General features: G+C 36.2%; 1 protein-coding gene across 1 annotated transcript in view; it reads right to left on the bottom strand.

The window, feature by feature from the left end:
• Positions 1-20,562, bottom strand: part of LOC142319267 (endothelin-converting enzyme homolog) — a 67,018-nt gene that overhangs the window by 24,574 nt on the left and 21,882 nt on the right. Inside the window, exons 8-10 of the mRNA XM_075356322.1 lie at positions 20,190-20,291; positions 15,737-15,864; positions 1,926-2,109 (exon numbers count right to left, since the gene is read on the bottom strand). Coding sequence (XP_075212437.1) covers positions 1,926-2,109; positions 15,737-15,864; positions 20,190-20,291 — 414 coding nt within the window. The remainder of the gene's footprint in view (positions 1-1,925; positions 2,110-15,736; positions 15,865-20,189; positions 20,292-20,562) is intronic.

The raw sequence follows: 20,562 nt of genomic DNA on the forward strand, positions 1-20,562 counted from the left end.
AAATTGCTTATCGATTTAAAAGAACTAGTTTAATTTTGACAGTTGAAAACATTATTTTATTTTTAATTATACACAATATATCATTTAAGTAGGTGTCTGTTTTTTCAGATGGAATTAATTAGATTTTTGTTTCTATTGTGTTTTTTAAATGTATTATTTATTTTCTTTGTAAGATATCATTACATGCATTTTCGTTTGCCATAAATTTAATTTGTCTTAATTCTTTGCATAATTTAGTTTCAAACTTGCGCATTAACGAAAATTCACATTTGATATTGTAGGTATGAATTATTAGAATAGTATATCACCATACAAGTATATATATATATATATATATATCAGACCAAGGATGGTTTAATTTTCATGGTAAAGAGTTAGTTTTTTAATAATTTCAGAAAATGTTACATTAAATTTATTAAAAAATACATTAGAATACAAAAGAAATACTTCATGTTTTAGTAGCTAATTTATCTATAACCATATTATAAATCAGTTGGTCAAGAAGACAGCAATCAGATGTTTACATATAACAGTTTGTAATGCATTGCCTGATCATTTGTAACTAATGATAAATTCATGAGTTTGAAAAGCTTATTATACAGATTAGTAAGTTTTACATTAAGCTGCCTGCTATTTTGTTACATTAATAGATAAGTTCTTATTTGTTATACTTAGGAAATATTGTATTACTAATGAAAATTCACATTTGATATTGTAGGTATGAATTAATAGAATAGTACGAGTATATCACTATAAACTCATTTTATTTTTAGATTTTTACCATGAATTTCACAAACCACAGGAAAAATTTCTTGATTTGAAGAGAAAATTATCTAATTTTATTTTGCTCATAATTCTATCTTACAATTTTCACCTTGCTGTTTGTAATTTTTCAGCAGTCTCTCAGAATTTTATTAAATTTTTTATTCTCCTAAGTTTCTTCTGGTTGACACCAGTCTTTGCAATATTACTATTTTAAGAGAAGAGGATGAGAAACCAATTAGTACTTAGTAATTAGTATTATTAATTAGTACTTTAGAAAGACATCATAAAGAAACTGAATAGATCTTACACTGGTTAACATATGTGGACATAAATTTTTATAAGTTTTATGAGTTTTGAAAATAGAGTATTTCTGAAACACATAAACATATGATTTAATTATGACCATGCTAAAAAAGGTGGATAATTGTACTCAATAGAAAAATTAAATTTCAAATTTATTCACAATTAAATACTTGATTTATTATTATGGTAAATGTCTTTTTATTTTTGTATAATTAATAAGTAAAATTTTTTTATTATCAAATAAGTAAAAAAATTAACATTTTTTGAAATTCTTTTTATGTAAAAAGCACATGAATTCTAATATTCAGGCTGCAGCTTTAGCTTTTTTTTTACTTAGAATTGCATCTAAAATCATTAAATTCATCTTATAAATCATGTTCACATTAATGCAATACCAAATTTCTTTCTGTCTTTATACATATCATATTATTTAAAAATATAGTTTTATTTATAGATCGTTATGAATAATATGGTGTCATTGTATCTTACAGTAGGATTGATTTAACTTAGTACTAAATACAAAACCCACCAGGTTGGTCTAGTGGTTAACGCGTCTTCCCAAATCAGCTGATTTGGAAATCGAGAGTTAAAGTCCTAGTAAAGCCAGTTATTTTTACACGGATTTGAATACTAGATCGTGGATACCGGTGTTCTTTGGTGGTTGGGTTTTCAATTAACCACACATCTCAGGAATGGTCGAACTGAGAATGTACAAGACTACGCTTCATTTACACTCATACATATCATCCTCATTCATCCTCTGAAGAATTATCTAAACGGTAGTTACCGGAGGCTAAACAGGAAAAAAGAAAAGAAAGAAAGTACTAAATACAAGGAAACAATCTCAGGTAACTCACCTTTTCATGCATTTTCAATTTATTTTTGTGAAATGTGCTCATAAATAAATTTGATGTAACATCAGGTACAAGACGTGTCATTATTTTCAAACAATAATTTTCTCTATCACAAGGATTTCCATCTTTAACAAAATGTTTGTAGATATTGTGTGCAAGCTGAGCTAATAATGCATTGTGAACTTTCCTTAAAAAAATTTATATATATTATATGTAAGTAATTATTATTTCTATAAATTTAATACAGCAATGAAATTACATACATATTTAAAGTAAATTGGCATTCACCTAAACCACCATATATTTTATTTGAAAATTCAAAATCAGTGAGACAGTTCCAAAACCTGGCCTGAAACCAAACTGATCTTTGCATGAAGTACTTACTTCATTTAAATATTTTAAAATTTACAAGAAAATGGCCATTACAAATCCTTTGAAATTACAGAGTAATGTTTATGGACATAGAACTTTTTGTCATTCTTTGAGATGCAATCTTTAAATATAGGTTTAATTTCAGTTTAGGCATTTGGAAAGATGCATTCTTAAAAACAGGTATTAATAATATTTATAACATGAGTAATAAGAGCAGTAGAATACCAACAGACTCTTAATGCAGCACTTTTAGGGAAGAAGTTATAACTTGAATTTCATACAATTAAGGAATCAACTGATTAGAAAATCCTTAAAAGGATGAAAACAAGTATTTGTTCTACAAAGTTAAGGTTAGTTAGCACTAATTAAATTAATAATTGCTTATTAAATGTATCAGCTCCACCGCCACAATCACCATCACTAACGTTTTTTTTTGTTTTTTTTAAGTTTTAGGGGCATCGACTGCTATGGTCATTAGCCCCTTCCACAAGTATCTTTTTCCTCCTCAAAAACAGAGAACAGGTGACATGGTCAAGGACTAGTCTTGTCAAAAGGAGCATCTAAAGATAGACTTGTCAATGGCTATTAAAACCCCAAAAACACAACATAACAAGGATGTAAAGGCCTTGCCATATAACATCACACAGAACACTCACAAAAAAACAAAAAGAAACATGTTTAAAAATTATCATATTAATAAAAAATTAAAAATAATGTTATGCAAAAATTAAAATATTCATCCATTTGTTAAAATTTTTCAAGGCATATAAAACAAGCTTCATCTTAATGCCTATTGCCTAGGTTTTCCCTTAGGCCATCCCTCTTTGTTCCTCTTCTCCATGTTTCTGAAGGCCTCAATGTCAAATTCTGAAGTTTCTGAGGCCTCTGAGATCAATCCTTCAATTCCTCCAATGGAAATCGTGGAGGATTTCCTGTTGCCAGCATCAGATGACACCGGCTCCTGTGACATGCTGAGAAGCACATCACAGTCCAAACTGAATGCACTCACAACCAGAACATGTTAGGCATCCAACATCCTCACTCTCTCTGCTAAAGGCCTCCGAGATTTTTGGGGCTGCTCCATCTTTGTTTTTTCCAAATCTTTTTTTTCTAAGATTTTCACCTCTATATTATCACTTACCTGCACGGTGATTTCAATAATTTTGACTTTTTGTTTTGGCTTCTTTTCTTGCCTGCATTCACTGTCATTTGTCTTCAAAGGTTCATTTCTCAAAGGAGAAGAACACCTTTCGTTAACAGATGGTTTTTCCTTCTCTCCCTTTAAGCAACCCACGTTTGTTAACAACAATACGATCAACCATACTTGCTAACGCTGGAGACAGTTTCACAATTATATCATTTACATTGAAGGAAGCTTCATATACAGCTTGTGCATATGACATTGTCTTTGGTGATCTATTTTTTACAGTTTTCTTCACTTCTACATAACTCATTTTGAATGGGCTTAATCTCTTGTATTGCTACCTCTTCTTTATATATTGGGAAACTTTTAGACCTGGTTGAATGATTCCCCTGACAATTGATACAGACAGGTGGATCCCTGCATGGGTCATCAGGATGGAGTGGTTCACCATAAACACAGATCTGTTTCCTATTCCATCTGTGTCCATCACAGATCTGTGTCCATACCACTGACATCCAAAGCATCACAATGTTGTTGAGACAAATGAACAGACGTCTAGTCTGTGAAAGCCAGCCTTTATTTTTTCTGGGCATTTTGACTTGTTGAATGTCAATACATGTGATGTGGAGAGTTGTACTTCTCCACTTGCACCAGCTGTTCAATCGACAACAAGCTATAACTGCCTGTTCACTGAGTTTGTTGTTGAGAACAACATTTTTGGTGGTATGTTATTTACTCTATTGCCTCGTTTATTATGAGAAATTTACACACAATTGGCTCTGTAAAATGTAGAACTTGGTGCAGGGTTTGTGCTTTCGCAAACTCAGTTAGCTAGTTTAGAGGGCAACGATGTAGGACATACAAGATGTCTGGATGAGGCCTGCAGTGAAGGCAAAAGCTGAGTTAAAAAATCACTGATGTAAATATCTACCAAGGCACTTACATCAGTGGCATTTCAACCGAAGCCTGGCTTTTTACTGTGAGGTGTAATCAGTTAGAGGATCTGAAGACGACTCCCGTTAAAGCCCATCAGGACTCTGAACGGGGTTGGGAGTGTGGCCACCGGAATCGTTACAAGGTGGTCTTCCCCTACGGGAGTTGGGATGTTCACTGAGTACATCAACAATCTCCTCTGCAGTTCAGTTCAAGAAGTCCCTGCACACAACTACACCCTATTAAAGGTTCCGTGTGGTGATACATCAACATCTAATAGTCCAACCTCCTTCGCCTTTAACAATCGTGAGGACTGTAAATCATTGACTGTTTCAACGAAGAGTCCTACTGCAGTCTTCGTTACATCCTTTACCGGTCCACCAGCAGCTTCCATGCAAAGTCCACAAGCTAATGCAAAGGGCTAGTTTTCGAAAAATCGCCATCTTTCTTCTTTATGACTAAATATTTTGGTACTGGACCACTATTATGGTCGTTATTTGGTTATTGGTCGAAACTTACGAGTTTCCTTCTTCTTTTCAAAATCTATAACTTCTTCTTTATCACTAAATTCTACACTCTTCCTTCTCCTCGCCTACGAAGACAAAGGCTCTTCAGAACGAGGGTTTTTACGTGGACCCTCTGCCACGGATGCTGTGGAAGGTGAAAATAATCCATAACCTTATATTTTCGCCAGTCAATATGTCACAAGGTGCAGGCGGAGATTCGGTTGAGCGTGCTCCGGATCATAGACTCTACCTGGGTCCCCAGTCCGCCGCCTCCCACAAATTTAACCTGGGCCGGGGAGTCAGGTACTGCCAGACCCACGATACCGACATCCTAGGGCTCGTACGTAGCAGTAAGGACTCCGATACCCTTACCCGTGGGACAATCCCTGACAAGGGCCGAAGCGACTGACTCACACTGGACGGCGCAACACTTCGGCAGAGCAAGCTCACTGCACCCCACCCTCAACCCGGTCCCACAACCGAGAAGAGGGATGGGCACTCCCCTTCCGCATTCCGCCCAAAATCAGCAAACAGATCATGGTCATACTCTCACCTCCACTGCAAACAGCGAAATCGAAAAGCACAACCGCAACCAGCTCGGACTGCTCGGGACCACCAATCCCACACTGCACAGGGGTCTCCTGAGCAAGACCATTTCCCCGTTGGCCGACATAAGTGAAGGTACCGAAATACCAGGTCGCTTGCTGCCCCGAACGTGTGCATAGATGTTATTGCACGGTCGCGGAGTTGGATTTATCCGGGGCATTATTATTTTTTTTTTTTTTTGTGTTATACGGGCATCGACTTCTAATGTCATTAGCCCTCGTCACATTCTTTAAAAAGGGTTTAAATCACTGTCAGGTTCGTCATACGTAAGGGTATAAAAGGTCCTTAACATTTTATTTAAAAGCAATACAAAACATTTAAACACTCACATATATTAACGACACTGTGAACACTTACAGGTGTAAAAAGTCCCGATATTAAAATGAAAAAAATAAATAAAAAATAAAAATGGAAAAGAATGTCTTCGCAATACCAATATTCTTTTTTTCCCTTTCCTTTTTTTTAACCACTCCCAGTGCAACTGAACCGCAGTTAAGCATTACATCAGTCGCCCCGGATACTATGGCAGTTTACTACCCCACTATAAATTGTCCTGTAGGGCTTAACCCATTGGGGTCCCTCCGCGTCATAGGAGCAGTTTGACCACCAATTGAGGACGGCCAAAGAACCCCTCGGCGGGGAGGCTGCTCTTCCCGGTTCTAACTTACCTAGTTCCAGGTATGCCTTGCCTATACCCCTTGCCACACGCCATCTGTCCACCCTTGAGGATCCCCCATCCCATCATCGGATACGCCCCGACATCCCCCACTCTTGCATGCAGGCGAGCCCTGGCGCCCTAGGCAAGAGGGCTACCTCCCGGCCCTATACGTGCCACGCTTCAAGACTCCCCTTTTTTTTGTAGATAGAATTAAACTACTTCGCTTAGAGATTTTTTAACATAGCTTGAGCTTCCTTATAGACTTATTAATAGTCCACTGGCGTGCAGATACGCAACTATTTTTTCTTCATTTCCATTTTGCAAAACAGCAGCAACACTATTTCTTAAACCACACTTTCTGAGGTCCTCAAATATGGTGCACTCATCCATTCAATGCCTGACTGTAAGTACTTTATTACAAACGCCGCACATTAGTCTTTCTTCGCCGGTTAACAAATATGAATTTGTTATTTGTGTGTGACTGATTCTAAGTCTGGTCACCGCCACTTGTTCTCGGCGATCAGCTTCACGTCGTTCTTCCATTCATATGGAGAAGTTTTAACAGAGTTTAGTTTGGTATTTTATCTTTTCCAATCATTGCACCACCGGTTTCTTATTGTATTAGACAATTTTTAGCATCTACCACTCGTACAGGAATTATATCCAGGTTATCACAGACTGTCGCCTTTCTGGCAGCTTCGTCTGCACTTTCATTCCCTGCAATACCAGCATGCCCTGAAGTCCATACAAATACAAATCACTGTCCTCGTTGATATAAAACTACAAAATGGACAGGATGTTTACAATAAGGACGTCCTTAATGTTCTTCTTCCGAATTGCAGTAAGAGCACTCAGACAGTCAGAACATGTTAGCACTCTCTCTTCGCAGAAGTGTTCCGAGTAGCGAAGAGCTTGCTGTATGGCAATAAGTTCTGCCATATAAACACTTGCCACATCTGGCAGTTCAAAAAATGGGCTTCTCCATTTACATATATGGAGCATCCAACACAATGTTCAATTTCAGTATAAATTTTAATTCTATTCTATTCTATTTTAATTCTTCGTAACTACTGACGGTTGATAAAAATTCCTGTAGGATGATTACTGCTAGCTTCTCTTTTATTTTTCTACAAGAGAGATCCAGTCTTGTGTTTACCACTGGTAAAAGCCATGGCGGTATTTATCTTGCAGAAATTGCTAATGTCTCTGTTAAAGCAATTTCATATTTTCTTGTCAATTCGTGATACCTCAATCTGGCTGATCTGGAATAGATAGTACGATGTTCATATAATGCAGCCAAAGGATGATTATTGAAAGTTTTATTATTCATATGGCTAGGAAAGGCCCATATATTTGCCGCATATCTTAGCAATAGGATCTCTCTTCTACAATGTAGTGGCGGAAACTGAGATTCTACTTGGGGGAGCACAAGAGGGTGCCAATGTGAGTGAAACATTTGTGATCGTCATAAATTCGAACAAGGAAGATGCCCAGGTTACTAAGCATATTCTAGATGAAATTTTGAAGATAGAGGGTTTTGCCAAAAACCCAATCCCTGTGAGCATAGCATTGGGCAGGACAGGATACAAAGTTAAACGGATATTAGAATACTTGGCCAGGAGGGATGATGACAAGAGAAGATCTCTCTATATAAACAAGAAGCAGAAGGTCGTACGGATACCAGATAAAGCTGAAGTGGCTGCAAGAAAGATAATTATAAACAAGGAAGTGTTATCTTATGCTCAACTCTTAAGAGAAATCAAGACCGCAGCTGGAGAGACAATCTCAGGAGCCATCTCAGCGAGACGAGGCAGGGGAGTCTTATCAGATCACATTTAGAAGACCCTCCAGGTGGCAAAAATAACCTCCTGTAGTAAGCTAGATAAAGAGACTGCAGTGCACATAAGAAATTTGGACTGCGAAACCAGTAAAGAAGAAGTGCTGAGAGTAGTCAGGGAGACTGATAAGATCACGAGACACAGAGGCAGGCATATGCTTATTGCGGAGGACTTCAATCCAAAGTCTCCCGAGTTCGCGGTCACGAAAACCAGCATCAGAGGATTACATCTAAGCGAGCGAGTCAATATGCTTGTGCTGACGTGTATTAACGGGGCGGGAGATACGTTCGTGAAGGGAACATCAAGGTCGGTCTTGATCTAGTTTTTATCAGTGAGGAACATATGAATGAATATCATAGCTGGAGAATTTTAGAAAAGAATTCCATGTCAGTTCACTTACTGATCCGATTCAACTCTTCATTAAGAAACAGAATTCACCACCCGGTGAGGCCAGCCACCTCTTGGATCGACTATATCAGATTCACTCGACATATTCAGCAACAACTAGTCGGGGTAGTTTCCCCAGAAGGGCTGGAAAGGACGGTATAAGAAGAATGTTGGTGCTCCAGGGTCACTTACGAAAGACCTCGTCGCAGATAGGTACATTGGTGGAACCAAGCGATCGAATGTTTACATAAGCGGTCTTCAGCTAAAAGTAAGGCCTACCAGAAAAACCCCGAGGTCATGAACAACTTTCGCAGTGAATTTTGGGCGGCATCCAGTACAATCCTCAAGTATGCGATCAAATGTGCAAAGAGATGTTGGTGATAACTCTGTTATCAAATAAATATAGACCCCCCTGGGACCAAGGCTATCAGATAGCCACAGAGAAGTGTGGTCGTACACTGCCGGCGTTAACGGAGGGACAGGTACGAGTGCTTTTCCCTATTGGGGAAGTTATGCCGAGAGAAGATATAACAGTTGATATTGTACCATCATTCGAGGTTCAGGAGCTTATCCGGGCCGGTAGGTGGATGAAGCTTCGCAAAAGACCCGGCCCGGATGGAATACCACTGGAGGTTCTCCAAATTTTAGTTGAAGAAGCGCCGGTGGAAGCCCACCGAGTTTTTAATAAAATGTTAAATCAAGGACGGATGCCCGAATCTTGGAAGCGTTCGAGACTAATCCTAGTGCAAACCTGGAACGAGAGAGGGGCCAATCTCACTCAGGCCTACATGTTTGGTGAATAATTTAACGAAACTGTACGAGAGGATGATAGAGGCCAGGCTTCGGAAAGAGATCATCAGAAACGGAGACTTTCACGAGAAACAATTCGGTTTCCGACAAAGGCGGTCAGCGGTTAATAGGATCGATGAAATGATGAAGATAGTGGACCAAGCAGCTACAGGTATCTGGAGAACGAGACGCATTCCTATAATTGTGCTCCTGGATGTCCACAACGTCTTTAACTCCCACAATTGGAACTCAATCTTCCGGGCACTGAGGGAGTAGGGCGTTAGCGGATACTTGAGGACTACCTCAGTGAACAGAGGTTAATATACAATACAGGCTTGACTCCTCGTACTTGTGGTTTCAAGCAACGTGAAGATTGCCCCAGGGCTCTGTTTTGGAGCTCCTATTATTGAACATCGTCTATGACGGGTTCTTCGTCTTCGTTATCCAGCAGGAATGGTTCCAGTGGCTTAAGCGGAAGATCTGGGCTTCGTTATCAGCGAAAACTGAGGAGGAGGTGACTCGGGCGGCGAACGCTGCCACTGCCATAGTCAGTGAATGGATGGAGGTGGCCGGGCTCTGGCTGTCGCATGAGAAGTCATTGTTTGTCCCTGTGGCAGGGAGAAGACAGCTGGGGCCCTTCCCAATAACAATTAATGGAGTAACAGTCCAATCCCGAGAGACTGCCAAGTATCCCGGGATAAGGTTAGATAGTAGACGGACGTTTACGAATCATGTAGGGGAGACATGTGAGAAGGGCGGACGGACTGTCAAAACCCCTATTAAGCTGATGTCAAATTGTTGGAGGATCTCGAACGAGCAAGAGGAGGCTCTATGCCCAGGTGGCCAACTCGGTTTTGCTTTATGGTGCACCGGTTTGCGCAAGATCAGTGTTTGTAGAACGTAATAAGACGCACTTGGAAAGTTTTCAGCGTCGGATGGCCCCAAGGCTAACATCAACATACGTCTCGGTATCTACAGAGGCGGTACTAGTTATTACAGGCATGCCGCCAGTGCAGTAGTTAATAAAGGCTAGTTCGATGAGTTATCAGTGAAAGCCTAAGGAGGAGATAAGAGCGGCTGTCGCAAGAGACTGGCAGGCCAGGTAGGATTCGTCCACTACGGGGAGGTGGACGCTTCGCTTGATTCCATGTACAGAGCCGTGACCGGAAGGTATTTTGGCCCATCCAATTCCTGACCGGACACGGGGCCTTCCGCTCTTATCTATTTGGAGGATCCTCTGTACCCATACTGCCAAGAACTTGACACTCCTGATTATGCCTTTTTTCAGTGCTCGAGGTGGGAGCAGGAACGTCGCCGCTGCGTTACAGTCACGGGGCAGATTATGGTAAATAACATTATAGACACCATGTTGAAAAGCCAGAACCACTTTGATACAGTCGCAGGATTTGTGGGAGGAATCCTGTCTTTGCTGTAGTGTTCGATTGTCTGTGAGGTGTTTGTTTACGTGACTGGATGTGACTGGCTTTGATGTGATGTATGGAGTGTGCGGCGTGAGGTATATTTTCTGAGTGATGATGGGATGTCGTGGAGTGTGTGGTGAGATTTTAGTCTGATGTTTGGTATCTTGTGGGTGTGAGGTCCGTGTTTGTTGACTGTGGTGTCTGAATGTGTGTGAGGGCGCATTCCGCTCTTCCTGAAGTAATGCACATCAGCTGTACCAGGAAGCCAGGAGTTGAGGTTTAGTCGGTAGTGCGCAGGAACACATACGCATTTAATAACATCTTGCGGAACCTATTAGCGAGCCCGACACTGCCGAGGCGTACGTAAACTTGGTTCCTCCACCTCAAGGGGTCCTGCAAACCCAAGTCCGAGAAGGAAGGAACTGATGGATGCTTCCAGGTGGGTCTTCTAGAAAGTACCACGATACAAAGTGCACAGACTGAGACGGAAGAACATGACCGTAGGGTCGGAAGGTGAAAGGCAGCTCTGCGGAGCCGTCGTTCGTCTGCGCTTGCGTGGATGGGTGTGAGCATGGAGACTCTGGAATCCTCTGGCCCAAAGGCACCTCTCGGGGACCTGCAATGCTTAATTGTGAACCCGACCCCGGGAGGGGAGGATCGGTGAGGTATGAGGTTTGATCGGTAGGGCGGAGGCACACACATACTCTCTCTTAACAAAATCTTAGCGAGTCCGACACCCCACTCTGCCCGTAAATAGAGTTCATCAGACACATCAAAAATTTAAAAAAAACCAATTCACTAAATGAACAAACACAACATAAATAACACACACTTTTCAATCACATTCTTAATACACGTCTACATTATTAAAAAATACCACTAGCTTATCAGCTGATACAAGTATGAAAAAAGACCACCAGTTACAGAGGATGGTTGCAAAGATTAACTAAAGTATTTTTTATATAGAATTCGATGCAATGTATTGTAAATAATTTTAAACATCAAATTATTAAGATTTAATTTATACAAATATGTAATAAAAATTTTAAAACCAATCTGTCGCTCGTTATTTATAATAACATAAAATTTATTAATTATGACATTACCATTCTTCCACACATCCATAGATGATATGATAAAAAAATAAATGATACAATAAAAACAAAAATGGTACTGTTTTATGTGAGTAAAACTAGATTATTGAAAGATTTTTAAAATCTGCTATTTTGAGTAAAATTAAATAGTATTAAAAAAAATTATTTTACCATAAATTCATGTCTTACATAAAAAATAAACAAATAAGATTTTAAGGTTGGGTTTTTTTATGTTGAGCTAAGCAAAAATATATTATGTTGTGATAAATTATGTCAGTTTGGTTTCACATTCAACTTAACTACGTTATGGCTTAGCTTCCCCTTTCAAATTAAGTTTAGTATGTTTCAAGTGAAGTTTACTTATTTATTTATGTTTCAAAATGTTATTTTTAAGTTGTCCCTGAATTTGGTATCTGTAATCCACAGATTTTATATTCCATATATTTTATTTGTTCAGTTGATAAGATTTTTTTTTTAATTTCTATTATAGTAAAAAAGACACATCTTGAGATTTAAGTTCAAAATAAAAATTACAGATAAGATTATTAAAAATTAGTAAACTTATAAAACTAAGAATTTGTAAAATTTCATATTTAAGGTAAAGTAGACCTTAAATTGTGAAATGTATTCACGTGAATATTTAATTACGCATTATGTTGAATCATATCTAAAAAAAAAGAATGGATATTATTATATTTAAGATACCGTACTTTTTTGATAAAAAATTGATCAAATAAATGTAAAAACAAACAAAAATAATGAAAATTAAAAGTCTAACTGTCACTCCCCTCCACCATTAAATTAAAAATAAAATAAAAAATCCCTTTCGGCACGCCGGAAGTAGATTTCACCGGTGCTAAGTAGAGGATAAAAAAGATTTCCACCTTAAAGTTAAGAAAAACTTCAAATTTACTCAACACGACAATGGTTGCATGTGAAAAAGTTTCATATGTTTACCATACGACAAGCCCCATCTTCTTCCAATTCGAGCAAACGTTTGGTCATCCCTTGCAGTAAGCGTTGATCAAATCAAAACTTGTTTCAGACAAGTTTTAGGTAATGTTTAGAGGTCTAACGATCACTTTAAACCGATTCGATACAATGCCTATTAATGGAGGTATGATTTTTTTTTTTGGCTTCAAAACTCGATTTTTCCACCCCCTAAGCCAATGATTGGTGATATCAAAAAATTTACCGAAATAAGTTTTAGGCTCTTATCCAAAGAATAGCAGGAACTTTAAACAAATTTTATATTTTATTTAATAAGAAAGTTATAGCGAAATGTTGTTATTACGAAAAAGCCCCCCATTTCCACCTCTATGGTCCGATTTTGGCCGTTAACGAACTCGACCTGAGATTTTGAGACGAGTTATTTTTAAGGAACAATTTGAAAGTGATAGGCGCAAACTTACGGCAGTTATTGTGCGATAAAGCCCTGAGGGGCTTTAACGGAGGTCGTCTTTAGACCCTCTCACTGATTACATCTCAGTTATCAGCCAGGCCTCGGTCGGAATGCCACCGATATAAATGCCTCGGCAGACATTTGCATTTGTCTACCGAGGCATTTACATCAGTAAAATACATATCAAATTTCGCCTTCACGTAGGCCTCAAACGGACATCTTCACATCCAAACTAACATGATTCCCTCAAACTAACTAACCGAAAACGCGGAAGCGCGAACCCCCCGTCTAGTCCAGATTTGACAGCACCGTTCGTGATTGTAAATGCCTCAGAAAACGAAGGAGTTTAAAGTTAAATCAGTGCTACACTCTTACAAATCAAAGTTATCTTACGCAACATAGAAATTCAGACCTACACCCAAATAAGTCGACCAATTTAGGTCACCTAACAAGGGGAACATAACCTTATTCCGGTCCGCGCAGGATCCCGAGACAAACCCCCCCCCTCCTCCAACGGGCCCATCATAGTGTCTCGCGTGGCATTACCAAGTCACGATCAGAACCGCCACCGGCAGAGGGAAACCACGCACCCGGTCGCACGGGTTACCATACCCCGGCGGCCCGGCCCCCCCCACCAGCGGGAGCCCCAAATCGAATCACAAACAATACCAATATAACCATGGCACGATGCCAATGCGCCTCCTCCAACCAATCCAATGCCTAACCCGGAAACATAACCACCCGGGATCCTACCACGATCGAGTACCTCGATTAAACTCCCTCTGCAGAGCTACACACCGCAAGGGCGCGAAAAAAACCAGCCACTATAGACCACTCCTCGCAGATCATCATCCAGTGATCATTACTGTTCAATTCTTCTTTGCAGTTCATAAATGGCCGAAGGCCATCACACATAATTAAACGCCCCAGAAATGTTCAGGAAGATTCCCAAGACATATTCCATTTCACTAGCTGTTACCACACTCATCATATGTAGTATGGCATCCTCAGTGCCTTTTCCAGGACGAAACTCGTATTGATTCTCCATCAATAAGCCGCGTGAGGTTAACCTCCCATTTATACAAAGGAACAGAACTTTTTCAAAAACCTTAACAATAACCAGTAGTAGCATCAAGGGCCTACATGATGAACTAACAATGAGATACTTGCACCACCTTTAAACAATAATTTTACAATTCAATTCTTCCAACAAACCGGGAAGCATCCGCCAAATAACAATTTATTGAAAACGTGCGTGATAATTCCCATGTTTACTCCAACCGACCGAACAAGAAGCTCCACCATTATGCTATCAAAGCCTGGAGCCTTGCCTCTACCTTACTGTAAATAGCTTCACACACCTCAGCCTCAGTAATCTCCAAGGACAATGTACCCTCATGAAAATGAGTGACCTCATGCTGCACCTGCAGATGGTACACTGTCTCTCCAGCTTTGTCATCATCAGGCAGTAAATCATTAAGTAATCATGTAAAGTTTTAATCATATTTGAAATTACACCATGCCGGGTCAAGAGAGCAGACAGAAGAATGTCTACAACATCTATTAATATCCAGACCCTCCCCTGTAGGAAGACACCCTCCACCACCCCCTGTGTTCCTAGCCCTTATGGGCTTTACCAGAGGTCATCTTTAGAACCTTGGCTTTTGACATAATCCAGTCCACCTCGGCCAGGATGTCACCGATGCATAAGCCATGACTGATATTCCCACCAGTGTACTACTATTTAATGAACTCAAAACCAAACACATCTTATTGAGTCTTAAGAAAGACTGAAAGGGCTGAATTAAACAATGGAACTGAACTACCTACCCATAGAAGGTAAAAGTAAGTTCAACACACAACATGAAACATCATAAAAACAACATTAAAATATTACACGTAACAATAACAACTCAGTAACATTGAAACAAAGAAAAGGACAAAAACATCTATTAACAGCAAAATGGAGATCTAAGCTATGTTATACATTGAGTCTAACTATGAAAGGTGTGCAAAGATGATAGGAAATAGAAAAATCAACTGGCCAACAGTTTGAAAAACAAAGTAAATCTTAGCTTAACTTGGCTTTTAAAAACCAATAAAAATTTTTTAATGCTTTTCAACCTTTAAAAATTAATAAAAATTCTGATTTAAAAAGCTCCAAATTTTAGTCTATGCTAGTATGAAATATAAATCTCCAAAGATGGAACAAATTCTTAAACATAAGTGTAGGTATAGTTTGTGAAAGTTTGAAGAAATTTAAAAATCTTAAGGTGAATGCAAGAGAAAATAAATTTGTGGCTACCGTAATTGAAGATCTACCATACTATCTACCATGATTGAAGTCACAATTATGTTAGAAATGAAGTAGGTTGGTGGAGTTTATAATGAAATACTTAAGATAGTTAAATTTAAAATAGGAAAATTCCATAGAGAGAAATTATAAATGAAGACAAAGATTGAAACAGACAACTTGATGTAATAAATTTGTTTTAAGTCAAAAGATTAGCTCAAAAATAGTACAGAAAAGAATGAAGAATAAAATCTAACTGTAAAATGACTAATTACACCAAAAAAAATTGTATTGTTATAATTGTTAATCTTTATATTATTTTGATATTGTTATTCTAGATCAGCTTTCACAGCTTTACAGGTTTAACTTACCATAGTTCAGTTTCATCACTTAAGATACTAAAAACATCATCAAAATATGATTTGAAATAGACTTGCACTTCAGTCTCATCACTGATATCATGATTTAGTAGAATTGCAAATAGTAACTTCCAGTCCACCTTTGAAATCACAGTTAATTTAAAACATAAAAAACAGCTTTAAAGAAAAATTATAATTCTTATTTAAAAATGTATATTTCTATAATAATAATAAAATTTAATTAATTAGGTAAATATTTAAAGTAGATGAGATAAGGAAAGAAATCAATATGAATATGTGTGTACATTGAGGATGGAATGATCAAGATATATATTACTCATGAAGCTTATATCATTACTACAAATTTTAAAAAGATAAAAAAGTAAGTAAAAGGAAAGGAAATGGTATATCCTTATGACAAGTGTGGTTCAACAGTTTTAATAGAAATAAATAACATAAAGAATTAACATATTTATTTCCTTCTGTACTGCCAGTAGAAATTGGTGAGGAGACAGATGTTCACCAAATTTCTTGAACATCTTTTCATAAAACTATCCTCATTGTGATATCACGGAACCCAACAGAAAAGCCAATTTTTCATTCTATTATACCACTATCGCCTCTGTATAATTTTTGTCTAAGATGGCTTTACATTGATTTTTAATATATATACACAAATCCTCTTTTTTTTAATTACACAGTTTTTTAAATACATATACTTATTGTTCTGTTTGCTTAATCCATTTTATTATTAATTATAGTTTTTATAAGAATAAACTATTAAAAATATTGTAAACTTTCTTCAGTTAATAACACTGACATATCATTTTTTTTCTTAACATGTGATACATGAAACCAATCTGTTTTTTAGTGCAGAAAACAAATCTGAAGTCAAAATTTTTCCATAATCTTATGTTTTTGAAAAATTTTAATATTTAAATTTTGAAAATTTTTGATTAAATATATGGATTATACACTTATGTTTTATATTTTATATATGATTACTTTACATGCTCAATATATTTTTAATTACATGTACTCAATTGTTAATCATGAAATATTTAATTAAGTCATAACACAAACATCACATATCATGACATCATACCTGTTGTAGCATAAACAAAATTCATCATGTCTATAATTCAAAGCAACATAAAGCTTGTTGGCTTGTTATTCTACTGCTTATAATAATATAATCAATTTAGTTGGTGTGATAACTGTATTAACTAAGTAAACAGTGAAGTCTCATAATTCTTCATAAATGTGTAAATGATTCAGACAGTTTTAGTTAAGTGTGTTGTGAGTTCACAATAAAATCACATAAGAAAAACATTACACCTTTAATTAAAAAGCTTGTAAATTGTGCTTTGACTATAAAATTGGTTATCTGGATAAAACACACATGATCTTAATAAATTTAGTAACTGTGCGATCAACTTAAAGAGGACAGCTAAAAGGAACACAAAATACTTTGCCATTTGGTGCCATTAGGTGGGCTATGGTTTGGGTAAATCAAAAGTTCAATTAACTAATTATTTCTGTTTAATTAATGTATCTGGAATTTCTAAAAAGTCTAAATACACTGTATTCTATCCTTCACTGTCATCTTCACTCAGAGACCTGTACATCACATTGAATCTATTCCAAGGCTCCTGAAAACTTGTTTCTTAAAAAGAGTGACAAAGAAAAGACATTATGGAAGAAGATAATCATGATTCAGATTTTGCAATCCAGTAAGCCACATCTTATATAACAAGGTGGGCTAAATGACTTGGTAAGGGGGGATTTAAACTTATAAAAAAAAATCAACCTGAACTTTTAGGCTAAGATCGCAAGATTGGAATTTACTTAAAAAATCTCAGGCTGTCAAAATTGATAGAACGATTTTTCACAATACTTTACTGAAGAAAATTACTTAATTTACTGTACAAATACTGATGAACTTAGTTACAATTAAGGCAAGTTCATGAACCTGAGGAGTGGGGGCCTTTTCATTGATTCCTCTAAGTATAGCTTAAAAGTAATTCTAGTTGACAATAGTAATATTCTTTGTACCAATCTGATATAGAATTAATATGAAAGAAACATGTGATGTTATGAAAACTGTTATTGAAAAAGAAAATTATAAAAAGCATAGTTGGAACAAATGTTAATTTTTAAAAATAAAAGCTTTTTTGTTGGGTGTAGTTAGGTTATACAAAATACTGTTATTTTATTTCTGAATGGAACAGTTAAGCTAGGGATCAGCATTATGCAGTAAAGCATTAATGGCAGAAATGAGAGAACTTAAATCCTGGTGAAAAAGACATTATTCATGAGTCTCTAGTTAAACCAGAAAAAATATTTTTACTTTCCCTTCACATCAAACTGGGATTAATACAAATTTTTTAAAAGCTTTTAAGAAGGACAGACAAGGATTCTTGTAAAAAAAGGCAGAAATTCCCAAAAGTAAGTGAAGCAAAAATTAAAGAGGCTTTTTTTGTTGTCCCATAAATAAGGAATGAGATGAAATGTTTAATACTATATTGATCAATGTAAAACTCACTACTTGGACAGCATTTATTGACTGGCAAAACCTATTTGGATGTCCATAAATCATAAAATTATCGGGATTTTTTTTATATTTAAGGTGAAGATTCACAAAAAATTTGAAAACCCAAAAAATATGCCTTAATTTATTACAATCAAAGACACAAAAGTAAAAATTATTGTTTAATACCTCCTCAATAGTACACTTCAATATCACAGCTTTCAGTGCATTAAGTTACAAGTGTGATAAGTTAATGGATGGTAGCTGTTCATTTACACCATGTGCTAATGGAATCATTGTTTAATAGAACTTCTGAAAGGTCATTCAACTTTTAAAAATTACATTAATCCTTCCCTTCTGTTACAGAAAAACAGGAGAAGTGGGTATAAAAAATACAAAAAAAGAAATTTTTTATGAAAATATATCTTATAAGTAAAACATGGAAATGTAATAAGATAGCAGGTAAATAAATAATAATAATATTCCAAAATTGGATGTAGAAAAGAACAGTTTTTTTTTTGTGAACTAATAGAAGGGGAACTGGTAAAAGGACTAGCCTGAGTGAAAGAAAAATAAGTATTAATTTTCCTCCAAATTGGATTTCGTTTTTTTGGCTTCATAATAAGCTTGAAGCTTGTGCATGGGATATGGAATTCTTGTAGTGTATGAAAAATACCATGCATGACCAGGATTTGAACCCAGAACCTCCGGATAAATTGCTAAGACACTACCACTCACGCCACAGAGGCCAGGCGCCTATTATTAAGTAATATTATAATTTAAAGGTAATTATTTACCTAATCTCTTTATGAAAATAAAATATAATCAATCATAACTTCTTAATCTATTTGAACCTAAATTAATTATTTTTTAAGAAAATAGGTGGCCAGCGACCTTAGCCATGTTAATATTCCAGTTTTGAAGTGGTCATCAAAATAAAATAGCATTAATTATAAATATATTATTTTACATTAGAGTATTATATTACATTATTAAGTATTAAGTACATTTCTTTAAATAAATGAATGTGATCAATCATTTTCTTTATACCCTGTTGAGATCCTCTTTGACCTGCTGCCAAATTTCTTGTCTATTCCCAGAAAACTCAGAAAAATTTATATAAGTGAAAAAATAAAGGTAATATACATACTTTTATCAGAATTATTTTGCTTGCAATTATTGATTGCTTTGTGAAGAAAAGTTCTGCAGGACCTAAAGATTTGAACAAAATATTTTGAGGGCACCAACAATTTCAGCTAGCCAGATGAGGAGATCAACTGTGAAAGTGGAATGTCAAACACTCAATGGGAAAGGATACAAACAGGAAATCTCACTTGCACAATATCCTTTAAAGCATTGGAAAATGTATTAAGAACATAAATATTTCAAGAGAAATAAATATTCTTATTTACAATAGTCTGATAGAACCAGAAGTCATATATGTATCAGAAACATGAAGAATGACCAAAGTAGATGAAGATCACCTCAGCATTTTTGAAAGAAAAGTATTTGGACCGATTAAGGATGAAGATAATGGAAAGTAAGGTACAATGGTGAGCTCAATAATATAATGAATGGTGAGGATATTGTGCACATCATAAAGGCCCAAAGGAGTGTAGCCAGGACATGTTGAAAAAAATTAATATTGATTTTTATTGGTTTTGTTGGGAAGGAGAAGATGGATGGGAATGGTTGGGGTATAGAGAAGTGTAGAGAGCTATCATGGAGGAGAACTAAGCTCACAAAGGACTGTTGTGCCATAGACAAAAATACTGGTGCTATAAAAATATTGATGCTAGTTAGCACTGCAATGATGATGATATTTTTCTAGAGAACTAAATCTTCAGTATAAAGTAGCTTCATAATTGTAAAACTTAAAGTTAAATTACAGCAAAAATAAAACTATTTTTGTCCAATAACATATAATATACATACAACTTTGAATGTGCTCTGAAGTTTCTCAACTGTCATCACATCAAATTTAGGTTCAATCTTAGTGGAACTAATGAGATGAATCATTCCAGGAGTAGGTAATTTCTGTAATCAAAATATAATGGTTATTCCTAAACAAGTTATACTAAACATTGGTTTCAAATAATAAAAGAGCTTGATGTTTATAATTAAAAGGGGCTAACAATTTGTTATGTAGAACTTTAATAGCTGATAATTAGTAGTGTCATGCAAGCAAAATATAATATTGTTAATTCTTTAAAAACCCAATTTAAAATTGTATGCTTAATAAATGTATGAAGTTCATCAGTGTAATGTTTCATTAAAAAAGATTTTGTCAAATTTAGTATGTTTTAAA

Source organism: Lycorma delicatula, chromosome 2, assembly GCF_047948215.1.
Source record: "Lycorma delicatula isolate Av1 chromosome 2, ASM4794821v1, whole genome shotgun sequence".
Lineage (NCBI taxonomy): Eukaryota > Metazoa > Arthropoda > Insecta > Hemiptera > Fulgoridae > Lycorma > Lycorma delicatula.